The sequence below is a fragment of the Fundulus heteroclitus genome, chromosome 7, assembly GCF_011125445.2.
Source record: "Fundulus heteroclitus isolate FHET01 chromosome 7, MU-UCD_Fhet_4.1, whole genome shotgun sequence".
Classification (NCBI taxonomy): Eukaryota; Metazoa; Chordata; class Actinopteri; order Cyprinodontiformes; family Fundulidae; genus Fundulus; species Fundulus heteroclitus.
Window position 1 is genome coordinate 40,264,838 of NC_046367.1, and position 19,590 is coordinate 40,284,427.

General features: G+C 39.0%; 2 protein-coding genes across 24 annotated transcripts in view; one reads left to right on the forward strand and one right to left on the reverse strand.

Annotated features, from left to right (window-relative positions):
• Window positions 1–695: 695 nt before the first annotated feature.
• On the forward strand, window positions 696–13,786 carry LOC105938025. 4 transcript variants are annotated; one of them, XM_012879630.3, is made up of 6 exons: window positions 1,146–4,148; window positions 4,617–4,718; window positions 10,549–10,605; window positions 11,334–11,426; window positions 12,456–12,641; window positions 12,768–13,786. In XM_012879630.3, the coding sequence occupies exons 1-6, from the start codon at window positions 1,716–1,718 to the stop codon at window positions 12,894–12,896; spliced, it is 3,000 nt and encodes a 999-aa protein (XP_012735084.3). In that variant the 5' UTR covers window positions 1,146–1,715; the 3' UTR covers window positions 12,897–13,786. The 4 variants fall into 4 exon arrangements, with proteins under 4 accessions (XP_021180753.2, XP_021180750.2, XP_021180751.2 ...); XM_021325075.2 differs by lacking the exon at window positions 11,334–11,426 and having other exon boundaries at window positions 702–4,148; XM_021325076.2 differs by lacking the exon at window positions 4,617–4,718 and having other exon boundaries at window positions 704–4,148.
• Window positions 13,787–17,489: 3,703 nt separating this feature from the next.
• LOC105938020 (obscurin-like protein 1) overlaps window positions 17,490–19,590 on the reverse strand; it is a 53,041-nt gene continuing 50,940 nt past the window's right edge. For all 20 annotated transcript variants that reach the window (XM_021325066.2, XM_021325067.2, XM_021325064.2 and 17 more), the window contains one exon: window positions 17,490–18,516. In XM_021325066.2, coding sequence (XP_021180741.2) covers window positions 18,506–18,516 — 11 coding nt within the window. In that variant the 3' untranslated portion in view covers window positions 17,490–18,505. The remainder of the gene's footprint in view (window positions 18,517–19,590) is intronic.

Sequence of the window (19,590 nt, forward strand, 5' to 3'; positions counted from 1 at the left end):
ATCGCAGGGCATAATGTTATGCATATGACAATTTTTATTTTATTCACTGCAAAAAGGGAACTCAAAGTAGGTAAAATCCTCTTGAAATTAGTGTATTTTTCATTGATTTGAGTTAGTAAATCAGACTATTTGCCAATGGAATAAGATTTTTGCACTTAAAATAAGAACAATTCATCTTCGTCATATTATTTCAAGTGCAGGATGCCTAATTATCTTATTTTAGGGGTGGAAATTGTCATTCCATTGGTAGATAGCCTTATTTAGCTGCTCAAATCAAGGAAAAATATACTAATTTTAAGAAAATTTTACTTACTTTTAGTTCCCTTTTTGCAGTGGCATGCATACAACAGTTGTATTATGTTGGTGAGATCAGAGGAGACGCCCGCTAAAATAATTGCGCTGAGATGTTGTTTATGAAGCCTATATTATACCAATGTCATTTATTTATCACTTAATCTTTTTAATTTTTTCCCCCACAGAAAGTTTATGTTTACTCTTTTTTTAAACAACTCCTACGTGTGAAATAAAACCGATCCTTTCATCATCTTCCTATTTTGGGTCGGAAATGTGATTGGATATATATTTTTTAAAGTTGTCTAGATATCTCTTATTATTAGAGATGAAACTGAATGAAACTAACAAACTAAAACGTGCGATCTAGATCCATGTCTGCTTTTTGTACTCCCGATATCTCGGCGAAGCTGGGTTCCTGTGCCTGAAAGACGCGTCGTGGCAGAAGTATTCACAACGGTCTCCTCTGCCATCTCGGTCACAGACACAGAGACTCCTTCGGTCAAAAATAACGTCCCCCCCTCTAGGTAGGAGAAAATCATGTTTGTTTAAAGCCAGATCCTGTTTCAGTTTTGCTTTGGGAAAAGCTTTTCTCCCGAGTCTTCCTGCGCACCCTCTTCTGAACAGCATGTGATTGTCCGTGGTCTGATGAGTTTCTCAGCTCGCAGCTTTTCATGTTTCCTGAGGCATGTCTCCTGGAGCGTAACGGATGGCAGTGATGAAAAGTACTCCATGTCCAGACATCAATCAGGCAGTTACAAGAAGGACGGAAATGGCACAAATGTTACAGAGGTGCATATCTGAAGTGGTAGACCTGTGCGGGTATCTAAGAACAGATCCTGTTGAGGAGTCGTCCAGCTTCAGAAATGACAGCAGATACTTGCAAACTAGTCAGAAATACAGAACTGCAACTTAAATATCCACAGCATGGATATTTGGCTGGAAAATGGACATGATTGGGTGCTTGTTGAGCCGATGATGGATCCCTGACCCTTTCATATTGCAGCGATTGCTCTGGTCGAAGCGAGTTTTCTGTGGGGAAAACAACATGCCTTCTGTCAGCTTCAGTCTGGAGATCAAGTGCTTAAGGCCTTCTCAGGTGTCAGTTTCAGATTTATGCCTTACTTCAGCCTTTTATAGAGATTTGATATTCCAGAAGTTATTTGTCACGTCTTTCCAAGCACCCAAAAATAAATTGCTCGCTGTCTGGCAAAGGGAGGGTCGAGTCTCCGTTTTGGTTGTGACAGCCTGTCATGTCATCCTGAAGGCTGCTGCTCCTGTTGCTCTTACGCTGCCGAGCCAGACGTGCCATTAGCTTTGGGAATCTTCTCTCCTAATGGACTTCACCGCTACCTGGTGTTTGTGCGCTGCATGGAGTAAAGACTCTTGAGAGCCGAAGTCCAGGCCGAGAAATTAATTTTGCAATGTATCTGGAAAACTCCGAGCAGGGGAAAGTGGGCGGGGAGGGGGAGCTTTCCGCCGAAGCCATTCTCTCCGGACAATGTGCAGTTTCTAAAGTAACGGGAGCTGCAGGTTTAAGCAGCTCTTCAAAGGGAAGTGCTGAGCTGGACATAAAGGCCCTTGTGGAATACACAGAGCAGAGTGCCAGCGGAGGAGCGGACCCTCCTCGTCTTTGTGTGGAGTGTTGCAACGTGAACACAGAGCAGACTGAACCCTGCACGGATTGTAAAGGACTCGCTGAGAGCTTTGAGGAATATTCTTCCAGCAATGGGCTTTTTGAATCGGACTGCCCCCCGGCAGAGACTGGGTGCACAGGGTTAAGCCAACTATATGATGAATGTCTTCAACCCTGTGAGTGTTTTAAAGCTTGCAAGTCCTCTGAGCATTGTGCTAATCATAGCTTAGCCTCTAAAAGTAACCTTTGCTGTGAACACTTTCCAGAACACCTGTTGTTATTTCAGCCATGTAAGCCCTCTGATCAACAGTCAGAGTCTTCTGATTATGAGCCGGATGAATTGGAAGTGACCTCCGACAGTTTTGGGGAATCAGAAATGCCTGTTTTTGTGTCCGAGCGCGCGGAGAACCTCGAGTTACCTCTGGACCGTCGGTGTGAGGACTCGGACTCAGAGCAGGACCGGTCAACAGAGGACTCAGAGCAAAACTTCACACAAACCATCTCTGACTCGATGGAGTCTCTAACCTGCGCTGCAGTCTTCTCTGAGTACGACGAAAGTCAGGCTGAAGCCGAATACACAGACAATGACGGCGATGAAGAGGATGAGCGCTATGACCATAATGAGATGGAGGCCAGTGATGAAGAGTCTTCCGCGTTATTGCAGGACGCCTCTGACGACGCCTGCGAACGTGACGCTGCTGCAGAAACGAGCTGTGAGCGTCTTTCTGCGGCAGACGTCTCTGTAGACGCCGGGGAGTTGCATGAAGACGATTCTGACGAAGAACCAAGTCAGCATTGCGACCTTGAGGACAGCGTAGAGGAAGACTTGTCTTCAGACGATTCTAAATTCGTTATTAATGGTTTCCCGTCTGATCCCGGTTTCGATTCCTCCGAGGAATCTGACAAAGGAGCTCAGGATGATTCAAGCGATGAGCCGATGCAGTGGGACTCATTTGAAGAGAACGGCGAGGAACAACCTCCGAGCGTCGACGAGAGTAGCGAGGAGGACAAAAAGAAAACCCCCACCGTCGAAGCCGTGATTGAGGATTACTTTGATTTGTTTGACAGAGCAGACTGCTCCAAGCAGGTGTTCACACGGGAGCGCCATTACGTCTCCTGCTTCGACGGGGGCGATATTCACCACCACCTCCATCTTGAAGAGGAGGCTCAGAAACAAAGCTTCAAAACAGCTCTCAACCTGAAAGAGACATGTGAGGCCATCAACCAACCGGAGAAGGATGTCCACACCGAAGAATCAGCTGGAATAAATAGCCAGGAAAGTGATGAGCGTTCTGAAGATTCAGAGGAGGAAGAGTCAAGTCAGAGAGACTCCAGCTCTTGTGGTGCAGAGCACCGGCCTGATGACTGGACCCTGAAATCTGAATCAAGTTCAACAAAAGATGAAGCTGAAGACAAAGAATCTGAGACCTCGTGTCCTTATCCAGAGTACTACCAGGACTCTGAGGACGATGAAGAATATTATGACGAGGAAGACTGGGGATTTGACGGGCACGTCTATGATTATTACGATGAAGAACCTGAGTTCTACCTTGACTCATACGCAGAGGAAGGCACATTTGCACCGTGCGCCAGAGAAATCTCCATCGAGGGCGATGTCTATGAAGACAAAGTCTCTGCCGTTGAGAGCAACGACTCGGCTGGTGAAGCTGCATCCACAGCGGCTGCTGAGATGACCTTTGATCTCAAAGACGACGAGAATGACAAACAAGACCCTGAACTGGAGGGTTTTCCTGCCTGTTCAGAGATGGAGCCTTACTGGGCGCTCGTCGATGAAGAGCAAACTGGAGAGTGTTGCTTTTCAGGCGTTGAGGATTACTATGCATACCAGATCAAATGCATTCAGTCTTCAGCTACACAACCCTTGAACAGATTCATACTGGATAGCAGATTTACTGATGGAAAGGTTGAAAGTAATCTGGCGGATAAAAGGGAAGATCTCGCTCTTTCATCTGAAGTCGACCCAGAGGAGGAGTCATCGACCAGATTAGGAATTACTGTTGTCAAAATACTCCCCAACGAACAAGGTTCAGAACCTGACCATGAGCCGGAGGACATCTCAGAGCTGACGTCCCCTCTGGGTATTATTCACAGCGTTGTCTCCAAGCATGAGGCCACACAGAGCAGGGATTCAGAGGAGGAGAGTGACGACGACTCCTCTGAACACTGTGAATGTGAATACTGCATCCCACCAACGGAGCAGGTACTTATGTGTCACAATTACTGCTTTCTAGAACCTTTCAAAAAAGGTTCTAGAAACAAACGTTCTCATTCTGTCTTAGTTTGAAAAGAAATACCCTGTGTTTGTGTGTCAGTCTGCCGCTCTGCTCGGTCAAACACATGCATGAGGTCATAGGCAGCCTGTTTGGTCACACCAGTTTGTTTTTAGCAGCAGAAACACATTAGGAATCCAGAATCACTGAGTACTTGTTGAAGGAGAAGATATGTTATGATGAGACTTACGCTCTCCATCAACATGGCAGCAGCTGCAGCATCCAGTGTCTTGTAACCACTCACCTAAAACACCAAAACACATCTAAGGCTATTAAGTACTCCAAACAGGCTCCACCAGCAATGCTTGTTTGATACTTTTCCATGTTAAAAGTCAAACTCTTTTTGTTCACGTTTGCATTTTTTGAGCTTTAGGCCTCAACTTTCTGCTTCTCTGCAGGTTCCAGCAAAACCACTGCTCTCACAATTAGCATCCAATGATCCAGCAAAGATCTGTGTCGTCATTGATTTGGATGAAACACTAGTACATAGCTCCTTTAAGGTAAGCTGGCCAGTGTGACCCAGTTATAACAGGTGGTCGTCAACTAGCTGATGAAATGTTGATGAAATTGGTGGCTAAAGGTTCTGCACAATGAACAAGCAATGATCTGTAGCGATCTGTGGAGGTTTTTACTCTGGAACATGCCTTTTGCTGTTTGTTTTGTTTACATTGAACGCTCTAAGTTGCTCTGAGGAAGCTGTGCAGGAACAGTGAGACTTTTTCCTGAAGCTTCAGAGGAGGAAGAGTTGAGTCAGAGAGACTCCAGCTCTCATGATTCAGAGAACAAGTCTGAGAGTTTTTTTTCCCCTCATCTGTCTCTCCTCGTTCAGAAAACAAAAAAAGGAACATTATAAAAAAATAAGTAGGGTCCGTTTGCCGTTTGCAAGCAACAACAACAACAAAAAACAGGATGTGTAGCAACTATGAACTGGTGCAGCCAGTCCAGTTACTCAGTGCATTAGAGTTCATGGTATCCATGTAAAATAGTGTTGCATGTGTGTGTGTGTGTGTGTGTGTGTGTGTGTGTGTGTGTGTGGGGGGGGGATTATTGGTAATTTAGCAGATTGATGACGTCTGGAATGAAGCTATTGAGGACTCTGGTCGTTCTGCATTTATCTGGATTCCCCAGGACCACATTAAAGTCGTAGTAGTAGTTTAATAGAGAACATTCTTATGATTGATATTTATATTGTACCACATTAGTGTCAGGATGGACTCTTTGTTGTTTAACTCAATGTGAATGATCAAAGTAATTCATTACATTTGTATTTTATTTCACTTCATTCACACGAGGTCTCATTTTCAGATCGACCTGGTCAGCTGTTTAATTAACTGATTGAATCTAATTGGATTGTGATATTTTATGTCATTTTTTGTACCACTGGGCCTCATCCCTTCATTCTTCTCAGGTGCATCATAGTTTTACCAGTTGTTCAGCCATCTTTTGACTGATGTCAAAAATTAGTCAAAATAGAGGTTTGCTACGGCTTGCAGGGTTTTCTGTGCCTCTAAGCCAGGCTGCAGAGTTTTAAATATTGTTTCTGGATGTAGTCGTGTTCCCTTTCTTGAAATTTCTGCATTTTTTCAAAAATGTTTTCAAAAAAGGTAAAAAAATAAATAACTGGACTTCTATTCTAGAGCTGTAGATGCTTTCGCTTCCCATCCAGGAAGCTTTTTCGGTTCAAAATGTCTGGAGTAGTGAGGAGTTCCAGGCTTTATAGACCTGCAGGCGAGGCCTCGTTAGAGCTTAGATTCACCTGTAGATTCACCTGGAACTTATCATCCCTACAATGGAGAGTCGTTAGGCTCATCGTTAGCCCGGCTCCCAGGAGAAATGTTGTGGTCACATGTATGGAGGTGTGACTTGGAGTGAAACTTGGCAGAAATGAAACCTATTGCTGTGTTGTAAGTTTTAGAAAGTTGAAACCTGAGCCCTCCACATCTGTTTAAAGTTGGGTTTTTTTTTCTCGCTTTACGTAAATGGCTTCCTTCACCCGTCTCTCAAACCATCTGTCTTCTTATGTCCACTCCAGGGGTGTCTCTTGAGTTTGACACCCCTGGAAGAAGCATTAGAATAAGCACCAGAATCACATTATGGTGCTTATTCCTGCAATCACTGAACAAGATGCAGGACATACTGCAAAAAAGGGAACTACAAGTAAGTAAGTCATTTCTAGAAATTAGCATATTTTTCCTTGATATGAGCAGGTAAATAAAACTGTTTGCTAATGGAATAAGATTTTTAAACTTAACAAAGGAACAATTCATCTCTGTTATCTTATTTCAAATGCAGGATATCTAATTATCTTATCTTACAGTTAAAAATACTAATTCCATTACTAAATGGTCTTATTTACCTGCTCAAATCAAGGGAACATGAAGTGATTTCAAGAAAATGTTACTTACTTTTAGTGCCCTTTTTGCTGTGTATATTCCGGAGAGGTCACCAGTACTTCACAGGGCCAACAAAGGCACAAATAACAGCTTTACACATGCAAAAGGACCTAACTGTCTTAACCACCAGATCCACCTGGGAGCCTCAGGGTACATACTCGCAACGTACTGTACTGTGTTTTTTTTAATTATTTCTAGTGTTCCATATGGTATTTCCCTCATAATTGTTTGATTTTGGATTAAAAAAACTTAAGAACTATTAATCCAGATGCTTTGATTCGACACAGCAGAAATCCCCAGAGCTAAAGTCTGATCCTCAATATTTTAAAAACAGGTTCTTCAACTATAAATAAATAATGTCAACATCTTGTAAATGCCATACTAATTAGTAGGATGGTTTTACACTGTTACTTAATTAAAATGGATATGTTTCACTCAGCTTTGTTCCTTTAATGGTAGCAGTGAGCGGAGGAAGTTGTCATTTCTCCGGTATTGGAGATAAATTATGTAATGAATCCCACGTGGTTCTGGTCCTTCTCAGGTCTCCGACTGTTCTTACAGGACGTCATTGGATATCGCTATCAGCTATGTGTAAACAAGATCAATCTCCGTTAACTCCATTTTGATACAAGACAGATAATAAAACTCAGTATTAACTTTACCACACCGTACTGAGCCATAAAACAGTTCAGTCACACACTGAGAACTAAAGTAGTCCGGTGCGGCTGAATCTTCTTTTGCTAGAATGGATGTAGATTCTTTTTTTAAATTTTTATTGGAGTTGTTTTAAGATTTCGAATTCAAAAACGGGGACACATTCTTTTCAGCTGTTTCAGTTAAAACATGCATTTAGATTAAATAAATGAACATTAAAAGTAATGCATAGCTTTACAAGAAAAACCTGTGAAGTAAAAATAAACTCAAGTAACAATATATATGCAACTGAAACACATATAATACACAACATAAGTTTAACTAATGAAATACAAAATCAAGCAAAATGCAATATAAGGTCATGCATTAAAACAATTAAATAAAAAAATAAATGCAACCACAATAAATTGTGCAAAGTGGAATAAAATGCAGTAATGTACTGTAAAACAGAATAGACTATTTGTATTTCACTGTAAAATATTAAATCATTAGAATCTAGAAAACCTCTTGGAATAATTTTAATAAACAATATAATTAATTAAAAGAGAAAACATAGACTTACTATCAGAATTTAAAGCTAAATAACTTAATAATACAATAACCAATGAAAACTAACTAAATAATCAATGTTTCTAGGTTAATTCAATGCCAAGTCAAAGGCTCGCCTGAAAATGTGTCACTGGATATCGCTATTAGCCGTGTGTAGAGAAGGTCAGACTCTACCAAGTCCTCATTTAACAGAAGAGATATATTTAAACTCATTATTGCTTCGACACAGTTACCGAGAAAAGCACCAGGTGGCACAGCACAGGAGCTAGTTGTGAGTAAAAAAGGCAACAGACACCTACTTAAAAATATTTCTAGCTGTTAGAAACACTTGTTAATGTGGTCAAAGATGAACCCGAAGAAATAAAAAAACGCATTTCATTGACTCTAATTAAATAACAGAGGCCAGAGAGGAGTGCTGAGATGTGCACAGCAGTTTAAAAGGATTTAAGAGAGAAGGCGCCCATTGGCTCTTGAATGCATGAAGGGACAGAGATGTCTGTTAACTCATCCTGCCAACACTTGTGACTGAAACACTCCTGCATGTATCAGTTACTGTATCAATCTTCCTCCCTTAAAGGAGCACAGTGGCAGGGAGAGAGGAGGGTCTCACTCAGCTCGGATGGCTGTCTGCAGAAACCAAAGTCACTCGTCATGTAAGCACGAGGGCTTGAATTCAGCTCAGGCAACCATGAGCAGAGTTCGAGGAGTAGCCAAATGACATGTGCCCTTCTCAGCTGCAATGTTTCTGGACTACCTGTCCAGGTTTCTCTGACGGAGGCATGTGTTCTGGCATCCTGGATATATGTCAGAAAGTAATATCAAAATATCCAAAACATCATTAGTCATCAAAACCAAGGGACTCCCACAGATTGGGCCACGGAAAGTACAGAGTGGCTTTTTTTTTAGTGTTAAAAATGTTCTAAATGGACGTGATGTCTTCTCAAGGCACTACACAAAGTCGATTCAGTCGATTCATACAGACAGCCTGGTTAAAAGTCATAATTGTTGATGCAGATTGTGTCGACAATCAGCTGTATGGTTCAATATTTTATAAAGTTTATCCTATAAATTACTTTTACTTAGAATTGAAACAAATGCAGTTTTTAAATATATCTATCCAGTCTTGGCCGACACAAGATTTAATGCCTGCATCACGCTCATGTATATCTGCTTAGTATTTCTGTGATATGCTGTTTTGATCAAAATATTCTCCAGCCTCGTCTTTTTATGCAACTTATAGACACAATTTAAATCACACAAAGGAGCTATTGCTGTGAAATGTATGTAAGAACTGCTCAAATATCTCAGCAATGACCCGATATTAACGGAATTTTGTGATACATTGTTCAGACGCTCTGTCTGCACCGATGAAGATTTACTCACCTCAGTATGAGGATTGCTTGGAATGGTAGACTATGGCAGGGAGGTTGGACATATAAATTTTAGAAATGATGATTTTTGTTTTCTGTAATTGTTACTTATGCATTTAAATATTCAGGTGACTTTATTTGGAAAACAAAAGCAAACTGAAGTTTCAATTTTATCACTTGGATTAACAAGATATTGAGAAATGTTTACCATTTTTTTACATTCCTGACCCTCAACATTGTTGCTTGGTTCACCTCCTTATGATAAACCAAGATCTGGCCAGTCAAGTGCCACCAGTCGGATTCTTGTATCAAAGTGGTTTTATGCAGAGATTGTCTTTCAGAAAATGTTCCTTTAAACCCAATTCTGACACCCAGAAGTTTTCAGAATATTGTTATATCTCTAAAAATGCTGTTTCTTTCTCTCAGCAGTATTAAGGAATGTGCCTCTGTAAAAAACATTTATTTGTTGCCAATTTTTAATCACACACACACGCTAACTAAAGAAAACTAAATTTTAATTGTTTTCACTTGTTTCTTTTTAATTAGGTTTACATAATATAACATTTTGCATATGTAACTTTTGAGACAGGAAGTGTAAAGGTTAAGCTAACGACAAAACAACAATTAACTGTATTTTATGGTATGAACAACCTACCGAAAAAAAATACGTTTTTTTAATGTATTTATTTTGACTAATTTCAACTTGTTCTGAGTAACTGGAGTTTGAGTATCGGTTCAGTCGAATCTGTGGTTGGTTTGTGGAAGTTTGTTGGGATTCAATGCTGTTATTTTTTACCCCTGTTGTCACACATATGGGTCATGTTAAAGAATGAAATGGCTGAACACGTTTGCAAACGCAACAGCAGTAAAATAAACAAGAAAGAAGTAAATAGTGTACAGGTTGTTCATGTTATTATTCAGGAAAGCATGTAATAAACAGATAAAGTAATTTAATGCAGTGCAGAACGTAACCCAACAAAGCATCCAATATGAAAACCTGCTTAATAACGAACTTCCCTAGTTAAGAGTGGTCGGAAACTCATTCTTTCTTGCATTACCTCACTGCATCACAATGCAGGCCCTGAGCCTTATATAGCACATGCTTCCAGAGATTTAACATTTGAGAAGCATATTTCAGATTCTGAGAACTCACTCAGTAAATCAGACATGGTTTTTAGCCTTGTCACTTTGTATCACGAGTGTTTTCACTGATTTATTAACAAGACTACAATAATTTTTCATTTTAATGTTTTAAAATTGAGTACATTACAATTTCTCTTTTCATTACACCTTTGAATATTTCTTTGGTAAAGTATTTTGTATTATTGTTTTGTAACCATGTATTTTCTTTTCTGTTTCACCAGCCTTTGAACAATGCAGATTTTATCATTCCAGTGGAAATTGAAGGGATTGTTCATCAGGTAGGACGTTGAATCATTTCACGCTGTTTTAACACAATGGCAACAGTTAAACAATTTGAGGTTATAGATAAATAAATGGATTAAACTCCATTTTGAGTGCCACTTCTATTTTTGCTTAAATTATAGGATGAACATCTAAGTCTGGGATATTTACCAGATGTTAATATGAGCTCCGTAAAGCCTTATATATTAAAAAATACGGGATGAAAGTTTGTGTGCAACTAGTCCGGCAGAGCTGAAGCTCTTTATTTTGATGGCTCCAGGCAGCAGGTTCTATTTCAGTGTCCCGATAAAATAAGGAGAGCCTGAGAGGCTTCTCAGAAATACTGGCCATCAATCTCAATCTGTATTGCATATTATACCCGGCTCATAGGGGCTCAGCGGCAGGGACTTCTCCTTGCAGGCACTAAATGCTAGCTGCAGTCTGTTGTGATTGGTTCTTCTAGAAGACAGATGCTTTATTTTCTCTAAAAAATACTAAATGGGCCTGGGTCTGTTTCAAGTACTCCAGGATTGGCTTGTAAAAGTGGGGAAAGCCTATTCTGGATGACTTGGTTCAGAAACAAGGCTGCCAGCATCTTGGTAGAATTAAACATAAGGAAGTAAAAAGAAAGAAAAAAAAAACATGACACAACAGCCTAACTGTGTTTAAAGTTGCACAGACTCCTGCTAAAGTTGAATTAGCGTTTAAATCCAGTGAATCTCACGGTTTTTGTGTCTGTATTCAGGTGCATGTACTCAAGAGACCCCATGTTGATGAGTTCCTCAAGAGGATGGGGGAGATGTTTGAATGCGTTTTATTCACTGCAAGCTTATCTAAGGTTTGCTATCTTTCTTCTTCAAAGAATATTGTCATTTTGGAAAAGAAAATATTGCAGCTTACCCTTACTTGAAGAGGAAAATTCCCTTTACAGTATAACATCTAATGTTTAGCTCAAACTGTCCTAATCTGAAAGTTAAAATTTCATCATAGCTTTGAGTCATGGAAATATTAACATTGAATTATGAAACATAAATAAATCATATTTAGCTTTTGCATTGTTATTCACAGGAGATTAAAGGCACATTTTGACTTGACAAAAAGCATTTGTTGCCCCACTTGTCTTGAGTACAGTAGATATGGATGATTGGGAGTCGTCAGGATCCACGATATTAATAAACTAAAGACTGTTTGCTGTATGAAAGAAAACACGTTTAATGGGTATATGATGAATAAACACATGTTTGCTTAATAGTAAGACAAAAAAGGTGCAGGGTGAGCACTCTTCCTTTTACTGAAGATCTTCTGTGAGATACAGCTTTAGCTTTACCCACAGCCAAACTACTGTGGCTGTGGGTGTCGTTTATTAGAATTAAGTTTACCAGATAAGAAAACGATTCCTTTTCCAGATGTTTGTATTTTGCGTTTGCCCTGTGTCCAAAGAAACATCTGCTGTCGTCTGCACATGCCGTTAGATCAATAACCTCTCAGTTAGCTTGTGTGCTTACCTTGAGCTCGGACTGATTTATTTTCCATGTCTGAGTCAAAAAATCGACCGTGCTTCTATTCCCCTCTTACCTCCATGTGTAACATTAGTTCTTTCTGTCCCCAACGTAACGGTTTGACAACTGCATTATTCTAGAGCAGTAAAAATCCACAAGTAAAAGAGAAGTGAGACTTGCACATCAGTACATGTTTCACTAGGTATTGTAGTGACACCGCTATAGGGAGGAATACGTGTGTGTTGGAATAAAACTGCAGGTCAGATATTACATTAATGCTGGCTGAACTGTAGCAGGATAAATTATAGTTTTCTGGGTTGTTCTATTGAGAAGGATTCTGACAGCCTTTTTTTTCCATCATTCTGCAGTATGCAGATCCTGTGTCCGACCTGCTGGATAAAGACGGCGCCTTCCAGAGTCGACTGTTTCGTGAGGCTTGTGTCTACCACAAAGGGAACTACGTTAAAGACCTGAGCCGTTTAGGAAGAGACCTAAAAAGGGTCATCATCATAGACAACTCCCCAGCCTCCTACATCTTCCATCCGGACAACGCGGTAGGTTTTTACATAAACCTCTCTGCAACTATGTGATTAAAGAGCTAATAGCTGATATTATTACTCACTAGAATCAGCTAAAGTTTCTTCTCATTCCATCTATTCCCCCCATCTTTAAACCTTCAGGTTCCCGTCGTGTCCTGGTTTAATGACATGTCGGACACTGAGCTTCTTGATCTTATCCCCTTCTTTGAGAGACTCAGCAAAGTGGACGACATCTACGACATTCTGAAGAAACAGAAGACTTCAAGTTAATAGCGGCAGGAGATTTGGATGTAGGAAATCACCAGCGACTGTCGATGTGGGGCCACGGAGGCTGGTGAGCCCGCAGGCTCCATCGCGCTTCCCATTACAAAGGACCATGCTTCAGAACCAGCTTAAAAAAAAACATAACTCTTATTTAATCTCATAATCTTACAGCGTGTTGAATAAATCCACCCGTTATCATCGGAACGCCTGATAGAGACTTACCATGGAATGGCATGGCCTCTGTAGATAACTTGCTAGCAATGTGTGTGTCGCTAATATGTGACAGCTGTGACCTTTGTAAGTGTGCACCAAAACTAGATTGTGTCAACAGTTGCTCAGTCTCCTACAAATAGTCCTCGACAAATGAACTACCATTAGTCATTTTAATGTCAGTATAATGTAGCATTTGTAAACAGCATCACATAGAAAATAACACGTAGAGGGGTGTCCGTGATCGTCTTAATGTGGTACATAAAAATAACTCTGGTGGAGGTACAGATGTTGTGAAATGTGCACTCAAACGTTGAATGCATCTGTTGCTGTTGAAGGCTCCGTTTACTTTGTTTGGACAGATATGCAGAAAATATCTAATGCTTTAGAATAAAAAGTCACTTCATAATATTTAGAATATAGACCCTCGTTGATTTGGCTGTTTCCAATACTGATGTCACTCGTTCAATACATGTTTGCAAAAGCAAATGGTGCCACTAAACCCCTATAGGTTCCTGTAGTCATGCCTGGAGAGATTTGTTTTATTATGCTATATACAATCTGGTACACAGACTATAGTTAACTGAATAAGCAACCCCTCACTTAACAACTGCATGATCAACCCTGTGTGTAGTCTCTTAATAAGTCAACTGTTTGTTGTAATAAAAAATGAAGCTTTAAAGGGACAGTTCCGTTGTTGAGTTGGGTTGTAAAAAGTAGTTACACAGCATCCACAGTAAGGATCTTGTCAGCAGTAGACAGCAGTCAGATCTCTGGAGATTCAGAACTAAATTCTCATGGGAGAGTCAATTAAGTTTGAGAGAAATACGTTTGCTAATGACTACAGGCCGTTACATACTCCACGAGAAGCAAGAGATTTGTTCTCGCAGTTCTGCTGTGGGTGTTCTTGCTTCTTGTTCTCGACACATCTGAGTAGAACCGTTTTCTCGCCGGGTTTGGTCAGGATCTGGAATGCCGTGGCTGACTTGGAAAAGCACATCTATCGCACTACGACACTGTATTCGCACTGTTAAACTCTCCCCATTCCTTCAGCAACCATGAATAACGACAAGGAATCTTCTTCCGCTTCGCTTTTGTTCTCCATTTCTTCTTCCTTCATCGATTTTAAAACTGCCCTCTTTTATTTGAGGTGTTGCCAAATTTCCACAACCTAAAGTAGGGTGACCAGACGTCCCCGTTTTCCGGGGACTGTCCCCGTTTTGGACCACCTGTCCCCGGCTAAAGCTGTCCCCGGAAATGTCCCCGATTTTACCGAGGGGGAAAATGTGTTGCGGTAGCTGGTTGCGCTGCTGATAATATAAAGACGAGGAACAGAGCGCACCACTAGATGGCGGTAATGATCCTTTTGGATGTCAGATGCCATTAAAACACGAAGAGGAAGAAGAAGAAGACGAGCGCAACACTTTTAAAACAGAAGAAGAAGAAGTGAAAAGTCGTCAACTGGTGGCAACTGATGGGGAGCTGCTGTGTTATGGTAAGTGTGTTAATCGATTCATTTTAGTTGGATCAAGCTGATCCTGTGATAAATGTTTGGTTTGTGTTCAGGTTAAAAAATAATCAATAAAAAGTAAGACAAGACCACGAGTTGCTGCTCACATGAGTAAAAGACACTCAGATAAAATGTAAAAAAATGATTGGAAACTCTTTGTAAGGCGCTAATCTGGTTCGCTGGTTCTCCAGGGATCAACAAGGGTTCGTCTAAAGATGTTTTAGAACTGATTGGTGACCATTAGTTTATATTTCAGATAGTTAGTTATTAGTAGAGTTATTACACGTTGTTTTGCTGATTTATGGTTGTGATTTATGAGCATAGACTTCCAGGCTTAGGTTTAGCTTTTCTACTGCTCAGTTTGGATTTATGAAAGTTCCTCATGAAAAAATAGGAGTCAGTAACAGGAAAACTGAATGAGAAAATATTTACATGATCTGAGAACGATGGAGGAAGAGATAACTGCCTGTTTAAGGTTCATTTATTATGTTGTTTTTGCTTGTATCTCCTAGTATTGTGGTAATTAGCATTTTTTGTATTTAATCAGAGGAAATAATAATAATAATAATTGGACATTTTCATGTTGTACAATCTAATGTTTTTGGAAGTGATTTTAAATATATAATGTCTCTGTTTTAGAATAATGTAAGATTGATACAAGAGGTGAAAGGAAGAGAATAGGAAGACAGAAAGGAGATTAAATGAGAGTGGAGGAAAATAGGAATATTGATGTAAAGAATGATTGACGAGAAGGGAGAAATATTTACTTAGAGTATTAATAAAGTTCAAGTGATAAAGTGCTGATATGATATACTCAGGTTTGAGCTGAGAAGCCCAATTGTCTGAGGATATAGCCTCTTTCTGAGTCTCTGCACTGAACATGAGTTTCACTGCACTTCCCTAGCTGTGGCACAATAAAGAGGCAGTTTAGTTGTTGTTTTTTTTCTTGTGTTTTAAAAATTTCAGTTCTGCACATAATATATCCTCTTCTCCTCTTATTTTATCCAGACCTTTGGATACCGTGGCTGATGGCTCTTCAGACACAGAAGGCCTTGAAGAAACCAGAGATGATCTCATGTTAGCTGACTCCCTGACCGGAGTTAACTCACCTTAAAGGATCAAACAATATACTCACACATCAGCTACTACCATACACATACACATAATGTAGTTATACACACTTTATGTAAGTTTATGCTCATGCTGCACTACACACAATCACTTGCATTCATGTCAAGGGGTTTTCCAAGTCTGTGCCTTTGTTTTACCTCACATCACCACAATCCATTGGACAATGTCTTGTCCCAAACAGGCTCTATGCACTATGTGCTCTATGTGCTTATAGCCCATTATGGGAGAAATGAATCTGCTTTGTGATGCACAGAACCCTTATGTGGTCAGTTGACAGTAAGAAACATATATCATCCTTTACCAGCGGGCTTGACTGCTACTTTTTGATGTTAACGCAGAAAAAACTATTTCTCATTGGTATGTAGACGTGAACAGAATGAGTATTTGTTGCAGTTTTTTGAAATTTGGGGGACTCTGTCTCCACAGACAGCCACAGGCTAAATGTTTGTATTTACTGGTTTTTCTTTTCCTCATGTCATTTTCCCCTTAGGGGGTGGCAGAGCTCTTTGGGCCCCACAAAATTGAAAAACCCTGCTAACCACTCTGGACCCCTCCACTCCCACTCCCACCACTTTGCCCCAACCCAGAGACACAGTTCTAGTTTCTATTAATAACACTATTTATTGATTTTATTAATCTTAGGATGCACTAAAGGTCTGGAGAGGCACATTCCTGTCTTTTACACTTGATTTTTATTGTTTAAATATTAATAAACATGTAAAAATAAATGAAACCATTACTGTCCCCGTTTCCTAATTTCATCTTGATTAGATGTATTGATTTTTATCCACGAGCAAGAAATGTCCCCAGATTTGATTTTAGAAATCTGGTCACCTTAACCTAAAGGCCACTGCACACTCCACAAGAACAAAGTAGGAGTTTGGCAGCTGAGTTTCTTATGAATAGTTAGAGCCAAAACAAACTTTTTTATTATTTTTGCCACATCGACAAGAACAAATTTCTCAGTTCTTGTGTAGTAAGTAAACAGGCTTTATTCTGAGTAAGTGTTAGCTTTTTATTATTTAACTGTTTACATAAATAAGAAGGTATTAGCTTTACCCTGTCAGCTTTTATGCTGTCTAAGTAGTTAGTTTGAGTAGCACTCTACTTGAAATGCTTAGATGGCGTTTTCTATTTATTCTCAGTAACCATCAGGTTACTTTGCGTTGCTGTTAGCTAACCTCGTTAACTTCATTTAGTTGTCAGTTTTAAACTGAGTCAAATTTATCATTATTCTAAGCAGCCATTAGGTTTGTAGCTGTTAATTTTACTCTGACTGCTAGTTAGCCAAAGAAAGCAGACTAGCTGTTAGCTTGTCTTTGATTATCTGTTAGCTTGAATAGCAGTTAGCTTTGTCTGAGTATGAACATTTCTCAATAATTCTCTGTTCTCTGCTGTCTGCAGCAGCTAAGATACTGACAACTCCATAAATGCATTTCTTTTTTTTGTTGTTTTCTGTTGAGAGACTTGAATCTAAGCTATTTGATCTGCAATGTTTCAGGCCTGATGAACTGGAACTTAGTCTGGAACTAGAATGAATGTTTTTACTTGTCTGTTTGTGGGATCTTATCACTGAGTAACTGTATTACTTTTAGTTTAAACAAAAGAAAGTCACAGAATGTCAAAGTGCATGATATAAACTATTTTTTTTACTGTTATGTAAGAAGATATACTAAGATTTATGATTAATCTAAGATTTATGGCTTAAACAAGTAATACTTCTGTTAATAAACACAGAGGCTTGAAAAGGGTGTTAAGAATATCTTTCTTGAACAGAATTAAAACTTGTTTTATTGACTCCATGTTGTTTGCAAAGACATAGTTCAAAGTAGTAGTCTAAAGATCTAAGTTGCATATGAAGAGATTTTGCACATGTGTTTATGTTCCGAAGTTCTACTACAAAATGAATTAAATAAAACATTGAGGAAAAATGTCAGTTTTGGACTTAGAAAAATGAGGTCTGAGACCACAGGTTGTTTAATTCATAAGCAGTTTGAAAAACATTGGATTAAAGTTGTAGAGGGTTTCGCCTACCTCCGTTTTCTTGATGTGGGTTTTTGTGGGGTAATTATGAGCAGTCAGTACATTACAGCACTGTGTCTACATCCAGGCGCATACAACAGTAAACAGCTTTAAGTTAGTTTTGTTTCAGATATAATATAGCATATTAATTTAATTCCATACAGTTCATTTCAGTTTAAGTAGCACTACATCACAACAAACATTTCAAATCCCTTTACAAAAAAAAGAAAGAAAGAAAATCCAGTTTATATACAGAAATGTATCGTCAATTCAATCAAACTGACAGAACCAAAGTTAATTACATACATTCCAATCCTAGTTCTAAGCAATGCAGTCAAGTTCGGTTCTGCTGTAAATTAAAACATTGAGCATTTAAAATGATAACACACCCATGCTGGATCACCGGAATCAAACCATAAACATGTCTTTTAGATATTCTTAGACTTATGGCTGTTTAAGGATAATAACAGACATTTTGAGTCAGCTTTAACCAACAGGTTGCCGCCCAATCGCTTTAACGGAGATATTTACAGGGACAGCTTGAGTTTCTACAATGATAAAAGATACACTTTGAAATACAATCTTGTGATAAGTTTCAGAGAGCAGGACATTTGAATTCAACAATTAGTCAACCCTGTTGAAGCTGCTTTTAAAGGCACCCAATCAATAAGCGATGTCAGCGGAGCGTTGTTAAAGCGTGTAGGTCAAGCCATCTTGGAGGAGTGCAGATTTGCCGTCTCTTTCAGGGATTCCCTGTGAAGATGAAATACAGAAGTGTTACATTTTAAAAGGGAAGTTGTTAGAAATAAAACCAAACTACAAACAAGATGCATATCATTAATGTAGACCCTTGTGATTTTGAGAAGGTGTTAATTGATTGAATGACAATTCATTGCATGTCATGAGATTAAATAGAAAATAGTACATCGACCCTGATGTAAAAAATATATGTTTTAATATATATCCTGTTTACCTTTTACAAATGTAAATATGTTTGTGAATAATTCTAATAAATGACATCATTAACAAAAAACTTTAGAAAACGTAATCATTTGTTGTTTATTTGTCCAAAATAAATCAATTTAAATGTAAGTTTTTCGTAACAGTTCTTTGACTTTATAATTTATTTATACATTTATGACATAGCTAGACCTTCTGGTTTACTTTTAAGTTTGATTAATAATTTTAAATTTTTTAATGTCTTTTTTTTGTAAATGATCAATTTATAATTGATTTAAAAAATATTCGTTCACCATTTTGCCTGAGTAGCAGCAAAGCTGAAGTATTTTCTGTTTTATTTTAGTAAAACAGCAAACAATTATTTTTTTGTGGCTTTAATTGGTAAAAACCCAATAACTACAACTATTCTTCTTATTCACATTACTCGTCTCAGAGTTTTAATTTAATATTTAACCCTTTTGTATTTTAGGTTGGGTTGATCACCTCCTCCATGATCTGGGTCAGATGACAGAACTCAACTCAGTTTAATTTAAGGCATCATAATAAAACTAAAAATAGTTCCCAGCTCTCCTGCACACCAGCTTCTTGGACGTCTTGCTCTGTGTTGCCTGACCTACATACCCACTGATATAGTCGGACCATAAACACCCTATATTATTTACAGAATGTGGCACCTGGGCCCTTAACCATGTCATGTATTTATTGACGCGCCTTACACATGCAGCGCCAAGTCAGGCTCTGAACTCCAACACACTGACAGAAAGATTAAAGCTGTCTTGATTGTTTGAGTACATTTTTATGTAATTCTTTTCATTTGGTTGGATATTTCTGTAAATTTGTTCCTGTTTCATTTGCTGCTTGAAAATT

Coding starts and splice junctions, on each gene's coding strand:
- LOC105938025 (XM_012879630.3), top strand. CDS start 1,716: ATGTATCTGGAAAACTCCGAGCAGGGGAAAGTGGGCGGGGAGGGGGAG. Junction 4,719..10,548: donor TAGTACATAGCTCCTTTAAG/GTAAGCTGGCCA, acceptor CTGTTTCACCAG/CCTTTGAACAATGCAGATTT. Junction 12,642..12,767: donor TCTTCCATCCGGACAACGCG/GTAGGTTTTTAC, acceptor TTAAACCTTCAG/GTTCCCGTCGTGTCCTGGTT.